Raw genomic sequence first — 16811 nt, forward strand, 5'->3', positions numbered from 1 at the left:
ATACCGCGACAAAAAATAGCAAAACTCTAAAAAATTGTTAAATTTCAAATAATTTTTTATTAAATAAATCAATATCAATTTATCGATAATTTCATTATTACTATGGAAAAAACATTTCATATTGACGACATTCAGATTAGAGAATATTTTGAAGTATATACACGATAAATAAATATATGCACGATTAAGTTTATATATTTATTGAACGTCATTAGATCGATAAATCAAAACATTTTGAAAAGCTTTATTTTTCCATTTATAATTATCAACATTGAAAATTAAATAAATTATATAATTAACTATACTTGATAATTATACCTAAGTGGTAAATTTACGTTACCTATCTCATGGCGCTATGTTTAATGTCGTGTAATGAAAAAGTATGGCTGTCAGTATAGAAATCTGGATATTTTTACATTCCTGTTGATTGAATTTAAATTTATATTTGTTGATATTTTACACCTTCTTGATTATAAATAAAATACGTGTTTATTTATTCAAATAATTATACAACTTAACTTATGGTTATTATAGTTTTACAGTATGTGTATAGGCTAGCTCTTGTTTTGGGGCTAGTCCTGGATATAAATGAATTATATATCATTCCTATGCGTAGAAAGTGTATTTAAGAAAAAATATTTAAATTGTGATTCCTCCCAAACAGATTTATACTCAGTTAATCACAGATTTCTTCATACTTGTTTCTACTCACTAAATTCCTATCAACAGTTTCACCTGTTGGTGTTAAAACACCTGTCCTTTATTTATTTATTAGATCATTTTACAAACTGAATACTGAGGTTAAATACACTTAAAATTAGGGTTGAACATGGAATAATATGGAAACAACTTTTCACTCTGTATCAGAAGAATGGCTGGTAAGCTCTTAACTCTGGTATATGTCGAAAAAAGCAATGCTTATACCATAATATTTTTCATGGAAGGTTTTATGGATTATTGCTGAAAAATTAATGTCTTTGTTTTCAATAAACAGTAAATGTAGTTTTCTTTTCTATTTTCTGTATGATTATCAATATGAATAATAGAAAAGGAAAAATAATACTGGGATATCTCAGGAAAGCTGTCACAGCATAAGGCTCATGATAGATAAAAAATATTAAATGTTTATTATAATAACCCTGTATAACTGAATATTCATATAATAAACATAAGTTAAAAAAAAAGTATTAAATCTTTATAAATGTAATATTATATATGTTAGTATTATTATTTTTTTTAATTCTTTACCCCTTGCCTTTTCATTTCTGAAACATTGGAGGTAGAGGTGAAGAGATGGGTAATTTCAAAAATAACATAGTACTATTAAAAACAAAACTAAGTGAAACCCAGTTGTATCTACTATTAGGAAGTTATCTTGTTAGAAACAGTCATAAACACACTTTATTTAACTAACATTTAGAACACTTTATATTCATAAGCTTTCTAGTTAACGTTTGTTCTTAATGTTTATGGTATAAGCAATTAATTAAGGAAACAATGTCATCTAATGTTCCTCCATAACTCTTGGTCCTCTATTGAACAAAATACTACCTTACATAGTAGTTGTATTTTGATAATTTAATGATGGTAAAAACCAGAGTTCATATTTTTTTTCTGATTAAATGTCAGTTTATTGGACCAAATGCATTTGTTATAACAAAATCTGAAATCCTCTCGTTAAAAAACTTGCTTCTCCCTAGTATATGAAGTATATTATTATTTTATATGAAAATAAACCATTACACTTTTTTATTTCTAAAAAATGTGAACATTATGTAACTATTGGAACTATGTTAATTAATCAAATTATTTACTCATTTGCCATTTCAACTGGTCATCAATTCATTCATTCAAATTTTACAATATTCTTTAAAAACTTTTATCATGATTCTGTCTTTTATCTTATCAGAATCCACAATTTTTTTGAATTTGAGATGCTTATATGGTTCACTATAATAGTCTAGTCAAAATAAATTAAACTTTGACCTAAAAGTAAGTGTAAATTAATTTTTGTCAATGGATTCTTATGTAAAAATATTTGCAAAGTGTGATGGTAAAACTTTTACTATGTCCTCTGGGTTCTAAGGGCCTAATATGGCTAATTCTTGTAAATGTCTGCCATACGTTTTTTAGATTTGTTTCCAATAACTGTCTTAGTATAGTAAAGTAGCTGAAACATCTTTATAATGCATTTAATATCACCAGTTTAGATTTCGAACATCCCACTCCACTATCCAGCAATGGCATCGTGTGGTGGACGTTGTCTCGTCTTCTTTGGAGCACAGAATGTACTGCCCAGGAGTCCTTTTTTGATATAGAGCAGGCTTTTGATTGAGTCTGGCACCCGGGACTCCTTTACAAACTCTGTAAATTCTTACCTCCTACATATTTTCTCATCATCCGTTCCTTTCTTACTAATAGATTATTCCAAGTAAACCACAATGGCTCCTATTCATCCCTCCATTTTCAATCCGCTGAAGTTCCTCAAGGTAGTATTCTCGGTCCCATCCTCTACACCTTTTATACAGCTGACATTCCAACAACTCCTAACACTATCCTTACCACGTATGCTGACATATGTATGCTCACAGTTAGTAATAATCCTTTGATTGCATCCCAAACACTCCAGTCCCATATCACAATCCTCGAAGAATGGTGTCGAAATTGGAGGATAAAAATAAATCCTATCAAATCACATTTACTCTTTGTCGTAAACCTGCCGACTGCCCTACAGTATACTTTAATAATGTGGCTCTTACCCCTGTAGAACAGATTCGTTATCTTGGACTACATCTTGACAAACGACTAACCTGGAATCCTCACACAAGACTGAAAAGACAGAAAACTACATGCAGCTTCCGACAGCGCTTACTAGACAAACAGTCTAAACTTCCTACTCATTACAAAAGTCTGATCTATATGACAATAATAAGGCCCATCTGGACATACGGAGTTGAGCTTTGGGGCTCCACTAAACCTTCGAATTCCTCTCGTATCCAATCTTTACAATCTAAAATCCTTCGTAAAATCTCGTAAATACCAAAATGCTCCTTATTTTGTTACTAATAAAACCATCCATAAAGACCTAAATGTTCCTTATGTAACCGATCTAGGCCGAACCCGATATTATTCCTTCCATAATAAACTCCCTAACGACCCAAACCCACTAGTTCCTAACCTTGCTTCCTCTTCCCTTCCTGGCAATCCTGAAAAGAAAATGGCCTCGTGACCTTATATTGTAAACTGTTTTTAGAGTTCTACTACTGGGTAGTTTCTCTACATCCTGTATCATATCATTATGTCATTATGATCAAATTTACTTGTTGTATTTTTTATACAGTTGTAAATATAAATAAAAAAAATGCATTTAATGAGTTTCAATTTAAGCTTTAATAATTCCAAATTCCACCATCAGTATTTTTATCCAAATAATGAGAAATCATTATTTTGTAAGTTTATTTTGGTAAATATCATGAAAACTACTCTATTCTTAGGAAAATAATCATTATAAACTACATTATATTGCATTTAAGAAGCCTCAAATTTAGTCCTTACAGAACTCTACATTCAATATTTTCTAAGATACAGTTTTTCAAAAACCAATATTGGTATCCATACGATAAGAAAACATTTTTTGAATTTATTTTTGGAAATATCGTGAAAACTGCAACCCTTAGTTCATAATGATGATAGAGATGATCATCTTATAAAGGTTTATGGTGTATTTAATGTGCTTCAAATTAAGCCTTAATAGACATCTATACATCGAAAAGTTCGAGATATATAATTCGTTTTCAGTGTATGTTTCATAGTTTCAAAATTTTGTAAAAATATAAGCTACGCTTAAAGGATAAAAAACCTAAGATTAATCACATATCACTGAATAATGTGATAATTAATAGACAACTTCATCCACTCTATATGGGTTTCTAGAAATAAACCTAAATATACTGAAAATCAACACCATAGACAGGTGAAGATTGGTTTCCTTTGAAATCTAAGGTGATATACAACTCCGTACTTGATATATACCAAAATTTTGTACAATTTAATCCCTTAAGTATTACTAATTTATACATTGAAGCTACTAAGGAGTTATTGAGGATAAACCTAAAAATATAAAGCGACAATTTTGAATAATTCGCCATATTAGGCCTATGCAATCACAATAAGTCTTTTTAAAATTTTTACAATAAAATCCATTGAAAGAAATTAGTTTACAATTACTTTTTGGTTAGCAAGCACTTTTGCTAGAATATAAAGCACATTTATTCTGATTTGACATTCCACACAAATTAAAATTTGTTTGTGTAAATTCTAGTTTATAAAGGTTTACACCATCCTCAGACTCTTTCTATGATGAAGAAAGAAATGATCTGCCATTTTCTTGTTGTCATCAATGAAAAGTTAATAACTCATGTTTACTAGTGATAGTTGTTTTTTGTTGTCTTTTGGCTGGAACATTGTTTTTATTTGTTTTAACAACCTTATAGTTAAATTCATTGGGAGCGTGGCGGCTCCGTGGTAAGACAATGCTACTAACTTCTAGGACCCGGGTTCGAATCTGGCTGGGCAGAAAATTGTTTTCTGTTACACTGTAGCCGGGAGTCAACCCTGTGGGTTCTGGAGCCCTCCTGGGGTCCACTTAGCCTCATAAATTGGGTATCCTTAATTGGGCAACAATCTGGCAGTCGAGCATGATCTGACCAAATCACCTCCTTGCACAACCGTTGGTCTAGTTGCAGTACTTCCTTACAAAGTACTGAACCCCTGAACCTTCATGAGTTATATTGGTACAGATTTTAATTTTAATAGTTTATTCATTACTGGTATATTCAAACATTTCATAATCTGTTCTAGAAGACTATAGAATTCGAGTAAACAAAGAACTGTTGACTTTGGCTGGAAGGCATTTTGTTTAACCAATATCTCTCATCTTATGTAACAGATTACAGTTAATTTGCTTTATTCATACGTCTTATTGTAATTAAAACTGGCTAGATTACAAATTATTGGTTATCTAGCTTCTTTCATTTAAAGTTAATCTTAGTACAGGGCTTATTTTACCTATCAAAAAATATATTCCATATTGTCAAGAAATAATTTAAGACCTTATTTTCAGTTAAAAAGTCTAGTTAAAAAAGAAGATAACGTTTTAATTGAAAGACAATCCAGGGAAAAGTCTGTCAATTTGCCACAATGGAAGCAAACCGATGTAAGTTTTTAAAAACAATGGGATATAGTATCTTTGAATGATTTTTATTTTAGATTGCTCTAAAAATATTTCATAATATAATCAGCTCACCTCATCTTTGCAACATTTTATCATTGCTATACACGATAATGTCCCTGTAACATTCAATTTAATGTTCCTCGTAATTTTTGTTGGTATTTAACAAATTTATATCAAACATTCCAAAACAAATAATTGAATTTTGTTATCTTAAGTAGTTGTTTCGGCAATGGTATGTCATAATTATTTAATCTTTCTTTTATTAGTTTTGTTAATTTTTAAATTAACTTAAAATCATACAGCAACCACACTTCAACTAAGTAGGCTGTATGATTATATGCTAAATAACATTAGGCTATATGATAAATAATATCATTATCCTGATTAAAATTAAAATTGTCTTTTTGAAATTTAATTTTTCAGCACTTACCTTGATATTTTCCCTAAGAATATTAGTTCATAAATATTTCTACTTTAAATAGTACCTTCAATAAAATAGAAGTTACAACACCCTGCTGCTGACATCGAGCTTCAAACTATCACTCACTGTCACCATGTTTTTCATCCACTAAACATTTTATTTCAGTGTTTATTGACTAATAGTTATTGTATGCATGCCTATTAATATAGGTCATGTAAAATGTACTACAGGTTAAATTTTTACATTACATATTAAAGTTAGATAGTTTTCATGTAAATTGTATCGACACAGTGGATTCAATAAAAGCTAATAATACAATTGAAATAATAATAATACTTTATTTATTCTGGGACAAGTCCCTTTAGAGTAATACAGAGAAATCAATAGATGAGGGCTGAGGAGCCTCAGAGATACTTAAACAAAAAATACAAAGAAATATAAACAATAATATCATTCATTATATGTCATTATAAAAAATAATTATAGGTTACTTTCTCACTTTTATCTGTTGAACAATAAAATAAAAAGAGAAAAGAAAGCGATGTAAAAATGATTAAGATTAAGAATGATATAATAGTTAACATACATATTTACAATTATATTAATTTACAATTTTATGGGGTCTGAATGGATAAGAAATGATTTCAAGGTAGGGATGGTATTGGAGCGACAGATGTTGGAAGGGATGCAGTTCCATAAGGATGAGGCTCGGATAATGAACGATCTATCAAAAGCAGTGGTTTGGTGGGCCCTTGTGTATAAATCTGATCTGAAAAGAGCGGGAACGAATAGAGGATTTAAATTATAATCATCATAACATTATAATAAAAAGAGAAAGTAAAAGAATGAGGTAGTAGAAAATAAATGAACTAAAATAACTAAAGAAAATTTATAAAGCACAAGATATCGCTGAGTCTTTGTGCCACTTCTACAAATTTCTGAGAACATTTTATTTTAAATTTTTATTAATATCCTATGAATTTTAAAAAAGAAATTTATTTTAAAAATTATTCTTGATCACTGGGAGTTCACAAAGTAATTTTGAAAGGAATCAAATATTTTTCATCTTTTCTTTTTTTTTTTTAGTTTCTGAAGTACCTACTGTTGACAGGCAATGAAATTGACCTAAAAAAAGTACTCTGCCTTCATCTTTTTGCCATCACTGTTCCCCCCAAAGCATGCAAGAGGTCAGTATTATCTGAATTTTAATATATGCAGTGATATATATATACATATACATATAATCTTTCATTATGATATTAAGCTACAGATTCAATTCTAATTTGATGAAAGAAGACCAGATATGTATGGCGTAATCATTGGGTGTTTTATATCAAATGTTTTCTTATTTTAGAACCTAAAAAAGACAAGATTAAAGAGGAGAAATATGAGACAAATTATAAAGTTTTGATGATCTTGTGCAAGATCATCCTTCCATCTATGTCTCAGCCTACTCCTTGAGCATTTACTTATTGGTTCAAGGTGAATACATTTTTAGTGGTTTGTTCTTCCTACAGCCTAAGAACTAAATTGTGTAGGTTACACTATTTGTAGCTACCTAAATTCTGCAGTGGTTTCGTCTTTCTTTGGGCCAAATATTGGATTTTCAAAAATATTGTTATTTGCTTAATGTAAGTGGCTATGTTTAACTTCGCAATATATCTCAATGAGAAATGAAGAAGAATAACAGAGAATGTTATTTTTGTAATTTATAGTCTATTTATATACATTTCAATAGTGTTTTATCAAGTAAAAAATTACACTGTTTTGATTATCATTTCAAACTAGCTTTTATTAGTATATTATCTGAAAGTTTAGCTTATATTGATTAGTCTTATATTATGTTTATATTTTATAACTTAATGCAGAAATATATTTACAGAGGAGATCAAACACTCATGAAAATTTATGAATTTACAAACTACACGTTTTTCCTTCCTAACTACTATTTACATAAATCAAATCATGGCCAATTATACTGCTCATGCTGGGAGGAAGAGAACAGTTTGAAAACTGGTAAATTACGATCGTATACTACGCATTTGGCTGTTAATGTTTCTATTGTCAATGTTATAGCATCTGTTCTAAAAGTTCTCACTACACTAGATAATAACCTTCTTAAAAAACTTGTTTCAATGAGCCATAGCCTGTGTTTTATCAACAAATTATTAAAAACTGACCATTATAAAAGTTACATTAGAATGCTACGATTTTCTGGGCTTTTCCATGACAGAAATAAATTGAGGACTGAAGAATGTACAATAATCAGAGCCACTTCCAGGTTGGTTTCCGAAGTAGCTCATATAAAGAAGAATATGGTTTTTACAATTTGGATGCCAAATACTTCTTCTGAAAAAATTACTGAAATCCGAGCGAAATCCAGTGAAAAAAAGAAAAATGCTACTTCTGATGAAAAAAATACCATGAACCCATCACAATCAACTCACCATCATTTACAACAAAAGTATCCAAATCCTATAATAAATCAGTTGAATTTAAAATACTTGCCCATTTATGATAACAGAGGTAATGTTGACAGCAAAAAGATGAATTCATGTATAAATTACATAGTAAACTGTAAACTGTATGTTTCTTTTTTATTTTTAGAATTTATCATTTACTGCAGTCATCTAAATATGACACAGCATTTTTAAAATATTGTTTCCCACTATTACACCTATGGTTTCCTTGTTGGAAACTGGAGATTTTCTCACAGTTTCTTATTAACTTCATCACACATCTATTATTTTGGTGTTACTAAAAATAGTTCATAATTTTTCTTCAAGAATAACATTAAACATCTATATTTCTCATCCTCAGCAGGAGACCGGAAAGATATTTAGAATTATTCCATATCACTATCCAGGAGTAATTCGGTGACATTTTTACTAGTTTGGCTCTCGTACGAAATGTCTCGTGCAGTAGATCAATGATAATCATTTTAGGAATAGGAGTTTCTATGTTATCGGAAAATAAAGACACAAAATTGTGATATCTAAATTATGTTCTTTTGATAAACTGTGTCTCAAGTAATACATAACTTACAGCTCTATCAGAACTCAAATTTTAGCAAATCTACTCTACTTTAAAAAAAGTATGCATGATGTTCTTCATACAGTATGTAGTTCCCGATATATTAAGCATGGTATGAAAAATTAATGAATATTTTGGAGTATTCTTATATAAAGTAAACTTCTAGTCCTCTGTTGAAGTAAAAAATTACAATTTTTAGCATCAATCAAAACCCAAACTGCCTATCAAAAAATCAAACACTTTATTATTTCTTCCTTTCTGGGGCAGAACTACCAGTTAGCTATGTATCATAAGCATTGCATGTCTACTTCTCATTAATTTAAATTGACCCTTGCCTTTCAACTACTTTGTTTTAAAACTATTTATTAAGATTTTCAAAAACACCTTTGGATGATGCTGAAAGAATTCAATCTCTTTCAATCATTCCGAAGTCATTTGGAAATATTTTAAAATTTTTAATTTTAAGATCTTTTCTCATACATATTTTTTCAACTAACATTAAATTCGTATGACAATGATATTCATGTTCTATTAATAATGATTCCATCCATTTAATATAGTAGTTTTCTAGAAACAAAGTAAACATTTTGAAATGAGTCTCACAATAAAACCTTAAACTTTGTTGAGAAAGAATAGAAGAAGATACAAATAGAAAACTCCCACTTCTATTTTCTATTCTATGTAAAAAAAAACTTTTTTCCTCAAAATCCAATATGTTACATGCCAATTACTAAATATGAAGAAAATTTACCCATATTTTTATTGATATAGTTAATAACTCGTATATAATTTATTTGTATTAATAAATCACATTGAATTTTATTTTCACTTCTTTGTTATTAAGAAAGAATTCCTATTAACTGAATTTAATAGGATAAAATTGCAACAGTAACTGAAAATTTAAAAACATTACAAATTGAAAAAAAAAATTAAAAAGTAGTAATTACTAATTTTGCCTATCAATGAGTGTGTTAAATGGTTTTTATAACTTTAAGATCCTTCTTGATCGTGACATGGACCATCTTTTTCAAATCGATCAATATATTTCATATCCAATCAGTTTACTTTAATTCTTTAAAACTAAATTTTATGTGTAATTGTGAAATTTGAATAATACAATTTTCAAATTGCTACAAATAGATCATTGGGAGAGCTATCAATTATTACCAATTAACTCTTATAGCCTGAGTCTTAATTAAGTCTGAGCTTCATCGTTTCAAATAATAGCCTTTTTTTTTTTTTTAACCTGGTCTTTAAACAAAAATTAAAATGCTATAGTACATTTTATTAATTTGTTTATTAAATTAAGAATTTTTCAAGAACAGGAAATAAAATAATGAATACAAAATAAAACAATAAATAAGCACATCTTAATCAAAATAATGCCATCACATCACTCTCACAAAACAAAATAGCAGTGAAAGCAAATAACCAAAAATATTTGAGGCATTTGGTCACAAAACCTGTCAAATGAAAGAATGAAAACTTCCACTTTTTTTTTTAAATCTATTATAGTTAATCATATTATAATGGTATAATTACGATAAATTGTGATGATATATTATATTTGTGATTTTAACCTTAAATAAAAGAAAATAGTTCTTGCTGAAAATAATTGATAGTTAAAAAAAACAACACAACTGCATAGTCACCACATACCTGTGAAATTTTCTGTTTATTCTGACCAAATTTTTTAAATTACATTTTATCCAATATTAGATGCTATTGCTAAGTATAAACATTAAATAGTATAGTATATTTAACAAAGGTATAAGTTCCTATGTTATCTGTTTGAATATAAAGCATAACATGTGATATTCTCACATAACTTTTAATATATGCACACATGTTTTCTAGCTGGGTACATTGGTCCTTAACCTGTCTGTCCGCTTAGTTTAGCATTATGAAACATATACTGTAAAATATAATAAATTGTATACAACACATACACAGTAGTAAAATTATGATGTTTTACATAACATTATTTTATCTTTAATTATGAGAGATAGTTGACCGTGGATGATGAACGAGGAGAAGATGGTTGGGGGTGCGGTCAATGATAAACACAAATAAGTTGGATTAACCTATTTTTAATGTGCCAACGTTTCGGCTAGAGTTTCTAGGTTAATCCAACTTATTTGTATTTATCATTGACCGCACCCCCAACCATCTTCTCCTCGTTTTACAGTTTTATTTAATGAATTAGTGTATATTTTTAATCCAATTTAAGATTTTTGTTGAGGCCAAGCTGGCCTAGCATGTTGAGGCAATACCTCACCATTCTCTAGTTGGAAGCAGCACTGGTTCATAACCTGTCAGAGACCTTAGACTTATTTTATAGCAGATCTATAGTATAAATTTTGACCTTCTCACTCTTTCTAATAAAGGTTGATAACAAGTAGAATACCAGAATATTTCTGCCCTTTCCGAACACATAAAAAAGTTAAATAAAAATAAACAAGATATTTTTAATACTTTAATATCAATTGTATAGGTAAAAATTGTATTTTTCTCCACAAGTTTTTTTTTTTATTTATCACTATTTACATTTTTCTTAAGTTCTTCTTACTTATTACTTAAGTTTAATTTCTAAGGAATATTTGAATATGATTGTCAGGCTTAAAATGGAAGCTGTTCAAAGCTTATATTCTTGATTTAGCAACTGTCTACCTTGGGGAAGGAGTATATTGGAGGGTGTAAGCTCTCAGGAAAAGTGTAGACAAAAAGGTTGGCCTTATGATGGGCCCTAGGGTGTGGCAAAGGAGTTGGAAAAGAGTATGAGCCAATCACTGGCTGCCTTCTATTTTAGTTTAGATTAGAATGGTAGGCATTCCTATTAATCTCAACATAAACCTAGTCTCCGTGGGCGAGCAATCGCAGCACACAATCACTCTGTTGTTTGTGCCCTTCGAAATTCTTTTTAGCCTGTGCGCACGACAAGGAATTATAGGGATACGGTGACTGGAAGGGGAAGTTATCAGTAATAGTTTAGCCATGAGGAAATTATGGAATAAAGTCAAAATTCATATTGAGAAGGAAAAGTGTAATCGAGTAAAGAGGCAAAATTTGAGCATGGGCAATATTAAGATCGCGACCATAGTCTACAGGTATTGTAAAAAAATACAAAATAAAATAAAAGTTAGTCTTGTTTACAGATTCAGAGAATGTTCTTCCAATATACTTTTTTTTTTTTTTTTTTTTTTATTATTATATATGGTAACATATAACCATGCAACAGCTTCATAAGTGCCTCTTCATATTTACTAGGCCCATGATTTTCTCCTAAGGCTGTTTCTATTTATAACAATTAAATCATGGAGTGGAGAGGCCTATAAAATTTTAGAATTATTTTTATAGAATTAAAATTTAAATTGATAGTTGTTAAAAAAAGAAAAAAAAAATTGTTTTTAAGTAATTTGCATCAAAATTTCCATCTTTCATTGTTACATTATTGCAGATCTGAAGACAACCATAAAATAGTCGAATTTACAACTTATTCTTTTGCCTTGCCAAACTTCTTTCTTCATGATTACGATGAGGAAGAATTTTACTGCAGATGTTGGTATAATGAAAACAAGGAAAAAATTGGGAAACTAAGGCCGTGCAAAATACACTTAGCTGTTAATGTTGCTATTGTTGAAATTATAGAAACTGTCATAGAAGTATTGAACCATTCTGATAAATTGGCTATTGAAAAATTGATCACTTTGAGCCATGATTTATCTGCTATCAAGGCGTGCTTGTCAGATAAGCAGTATCTAGATTACATTGCAGACCTTCGCAATTATGGTATTTTCAATAACATTCGGGAACTGCGGACAGAAGCATGTACAATAATAAAAGCTACTCCAAAACTTATCGAAGTTTCTCATATTAGAAAAAATATGGTTTTAAGTTTAAGAGTACCAGATTTAATAAATTCTCCAAATGATTGGTTTTTAACAAATGCTACTGATAAAACTGTCTTCAATTCTCTCAAATCAAAAATTAAGAAAAAAGATCCTATTAGTAATGAAAATAAAGAAGTGGAAAATAATAAAGATATTACAATACAACCAAATAGGAACAAAATCTGTAAGAAAGTTCCATACTATAATTCCGTTACAATCAAAAGATGGCCTTTTACAGAAAAGGAGATAAATATTAAGAAGGAACTGGAACAAGTCAAAAGAATAAGTGACAAATATTTAAGAAAATACAATCTAAATTCAAATGATAATATAGAAACGAAAAATATATGTGAATTGTCTGGTTCCAGTTCCCATAGGAATGAAATTACCAAAAATGAAACTAAACAAATAAAAAGCCCTGATAGTATTAAAATAAATTCAAAATTGAAGATCTCAGCCTTAAGTAAGTCAGCAGAAAAAAAATATAAAAATGCTTCTTTCCATTCTCAGAATGAAAGGGATCCTAGTTCAGAACAACTACTGCTTAATAATAAATCTGCCCAATCCCGTGAAAAATGCTGGGTAAAGAATTTTTCAAAGCTAAGGGAAAAAGAAGCGAATAAAGGGGATGTTACTGATATTACTAATTCAGATAATAATAAACTTGTTTTTCAAGGGATTGACAAGACCGATTTGAAAACTGGCTTAATGAAGTTGGAGCTTCGTTCAAAAATTTGGAAACTTATTTCATCAATTGATGACTCTTGCTGAAAATTAAGTGTGGAACTTGGAGATTATTCTTTAAATTTATTGCACTTAAATATTTTGACTTTCTTTTCAACTACAGATATTAAAGATAAAATGAATCATTATTCCATTGATATTTATTGTCAAATAAATAACTATATTTCTTTGATTTTTCTTTTATTAAATTAAGCTGTGATATTAAATAAAATCTGTATGATATTAATAGTTTTGTCTTTTACTGAATTAAATATATTTTATACATTCCCATTGTGGGCTGTTTGTAGCTGAGGGAGTTGGAACTTCAACTTAGGCTGCCTTGTGACTTTTGTTTTGTAACAGTAAAAATTTGGCCCCTCTCAATTGTCAGAATAGATTGATTAACACCCACATATGTCAGAAATGGATTGGGGTAAAAAGAAAATCCACTCCCATTGCATTTTTGGACCTTGTAGACCTCGAAGTGCCTTAAACACTCATCTGCAAACATTGTTCTTGTGCTATTGCTTTAACAATTTCTGCATAGAGCCCAAAGGTATCTGTCAATTCTTTGTATCCACCTGATTTGCGGCCATCCATCTATTATCTTGATGTGGATTGCTTTAAAATACATTTTTATTAGTAATATTAATTAATATAACATTATACTCAACTTTCAATGATGTCATTTATGTTATAATTACAATAAACTATTAAATAACCACCATAGTGGTTGTTAAATAAAAATAATTACATAAAAAAAAATCTTAATGAATGTTTTTTTAAAATAAAGAAGAGTAGTACTTGTTTTTATCTTACTACTATTTTCACAGGAACATTGTTTCTTTATTGGCGCGACAGACCGCGAAGGTCCAAGGCCTCGTGTGATGTACTTAGGAAATACATCTCGTGTTTCTTGACATGGTTTTCATAGGGAGAGTCCGTCACTCCCATGCCTATTTTTGTGAGTGCCACCCATTGGCTGATGGGCCTCATAAATTCCCAGGGGAGGTTGTGAGTGAGTATTGTATAGTTATAAGCTTGGAAAAATCCCGAATAGGGGACTCGATCTCGCAATCTATGGGTTGGCAGACAGGCACGTTACCACGTTGCTACCGTCACCCTCCACAGGAACATTACTGATTTTAAAAATATATAAGAAATGTATCTTATTTTCTAGGAAGGGGATGAGGTTTCTTGCCAAAAAGTAAATTTTTTGTAAATTTATACCGATTTATATGTAATCTTTACATCTGAAATCTGTTATAATTATGATTTATTTATTTATCTTTGGAGATCGCCACATACAAATAGAGTTGAACTCAACTCAACATAATAGTAAATAATTTATAAACTTCTTAAAAGAATGAATGCAGATGTTATAAACAATCAAATAACAAAAAAAATTAATTCATAAACAATTATAAGATGGGAACAAAATTATTAACAATTCTATACAAATGAAATGCAATCCTGCCTGGACTTACATAAAAAAAAAGTTAACAGAGAAAAATGAAATTATAAATCAATATATAGCAAAACTGATCATGTATATGGGCTATATACAATAATATTTGTGATACAATATAATGTCAACAATACATTGTAATTTTTTTAACTAAATAAATATACACATTACAGTCGTGTTAACTGATAAAAATTATTAATGCTTACAAGATAGAACTGTAGAGAAAAAACAGAGCAAAAAACCCTTTTAATTTATATGTGACATAATCAACTTCATTAAAGCATTGATTGAGCTTGTTGCAGATTTAGGAAAGGTTTTATAAAGAAAGACTAAGAGTGTGTGTTTCAAAACAGACACCAACTCCCATTTGAAACCAAACTAAGATTCCATGCCAGAGGAGCAGTTTTATTTACAATAATATTTACAAATAAAATGATAATACCAATTTTCTACCACAGAGGTCCCTGTTCTTCCTGCCTTACCTGAACAGTGGATATGATCCTTCTCATCTTTATTGGTTTGGCTTTAGCTCTGAGCATATTTTAAGCACGTACTTACAAGAAGAAATGCCATGGTATGCTATTTTCCCAGAAGATTTTTTTTTTAATTATCCTTTTTTCAGTTTCAATTATTTCCTCAATTTTTGTTTAATTAATCTCTGAAAAAATTTACTAGGACAAATTTAAAATAAAATAATATTAAATATTATCATTAAAATGTGTTTTATTACATTCTTTTATCAAGAACCAAACCTTTGAAGCTGATTTTCTGTTTATATTTTTCTTTCAAAAGACTAAGAAAAAAGAGCTGTGTAAGTAATCATGTCAACATAAAAAAAAAAATAAACTGTGGTAATGATTAATATATGATTTTTGAATCATTTTAACATATCTAATGAGAATGTTTAAAAAAATATTTTTTCTATGCTGAATTGAAAAAGCATGAAAGCTTATCAGTTTCTTAAAATATAAAAATGATTTAAAACTTTAAAAACCCTTTACAACCATACTTTTTTTCATCCATTAATAACATTTGTAATACGAAGGATGAATAGTCACCAATTTGACCCATCCAGCTGTTTCTGAACTCCTGTAAGCTCGTGCTCCCCAAGAAGTATCTGTACTCCAATGAAACCAATTGCCTGGTTCTCATTCTACCTTTAAATTTAACAAAACCTGGCCCAGCTGCTACAGTATGGCAAAAAGTTTCTGTAATTTATAACTCTTCCACTAAATACATTCAACGGATCAGATATTTAGATAGGCCTCTAAATATAAATTACAACATAAATACCAATCTCATCTTTATCTATAAAATGTAAAATATTTTTATGAACTTGATAAGAAGTAGAAAGATATTTGTTGTTGCTTTTTAATAATTGTTCCAAGATAACTACAAGAGAAAATGGAAAATTTAATAAATAAAATAAAAAAACTTGTTCAAAATGTTATTCTAGATGAGCAATCCATTTTTTAAAAGATTTGTTAATTCTGGCTTTGAAAGTTAAGAGAGATAAAGAAAATATCACTTTGCCTAGCATTTTTTGTTTCTTATCAATTCCTAGAGCTTCTTTAGTTTCATCAGTTTGTTTTACTATTACCAGATTAATTTCTAATATTTCTGATCAGGTAAATCTTTGCTGGACATTAAATATTATAAATTGAATTAATTTTGGCTAATATTTAAAACCAAGTTTTTAATTCAGTTTTTCAATTATTACAAAAAATAAATAAATAAAATTAGTCAGAATAAGAATGACTGTTTAACTGTGTTGAATTGCTAATTTTCATATAAGCCAGTCCTCTGAAGACAATAATAAACAAAATAGATAAGAAAAAAGTGAAAAATAAAAATGAGGCAATAGTTAGTAAAACCGATATTAATTGTTAATTGAAGCTTTTGTCTTCTCTGGATTCTTTAGGACTAATTTTATTGATTTTTGAAAGATATAGGATATTATTTAAAGTACAATTTTTTTATTAAATTAGGTATGTGACTTCTGTTTTAATGTAAAACATTGTAGTAAAGTTGTTAACAACATTT

General features: G+C 29.0%; 1 protein-coding gene across 4 annotated transcripts in view; it reads left to right on the forward strand.

Moving 5' to 3' along the window:
- The first annotated feature begins 518 nt into the window (after positions 1 to 518).
- The window catches only part of LOC106677576 (stimulator of interferon genes protein), a 37999-nt gene continuing 21706 nt past the window's right edge, over positions 519 to 16811 (forward strand). Inside the window, exons 1-4 of one of the 4 annotated variants that reach the window (XM_014415595.2) lie at positions 546 to 878; positions 5123 to 5215; positions 6741 to 6841; positions 12145 to 13491. In XM_014415595.2, coding sequence (XP_014271081.1) covers positions 840 to 878; positions 5123 to 5215; positions 6741 to 6841; positions 12145 to 13348 — 1437 coding nt within the window. In that variant the 5' untranslated portion in view covers positions 546 to 839 and the 3' untranslated portion in view covers positions 13349 to 13491. Of the gene's footprint in view, positions 879 to 5122; positions 5216 to 6740; positions 6842 to 7536; positions 8767 to 12144; positions 13492 to 16811 lie in introns of those variants that run through there. The other 3 variants (XM_067045957.1, XM_014415599.3, XM_014415600.3) reach the window with 3 other exon arrangements.

The sequence above is a fragment of the Halyomorpha halys genome, unplaced genomic scaffold, assembly GCF_000696795.3.
Source record: "Halyomorpha halys isolate HHAL.00 unplaced genomic scaffold, Hhal_1.1 Scaffold104.1, whole genome shotgun sequence".
Taxonomy (NCBI): Eukaryota; Metazoa; Arthropoda; class Insecta; order Hemiptera; family Pentatomidae; genus Halyomorpha; species Halyomorpha halys.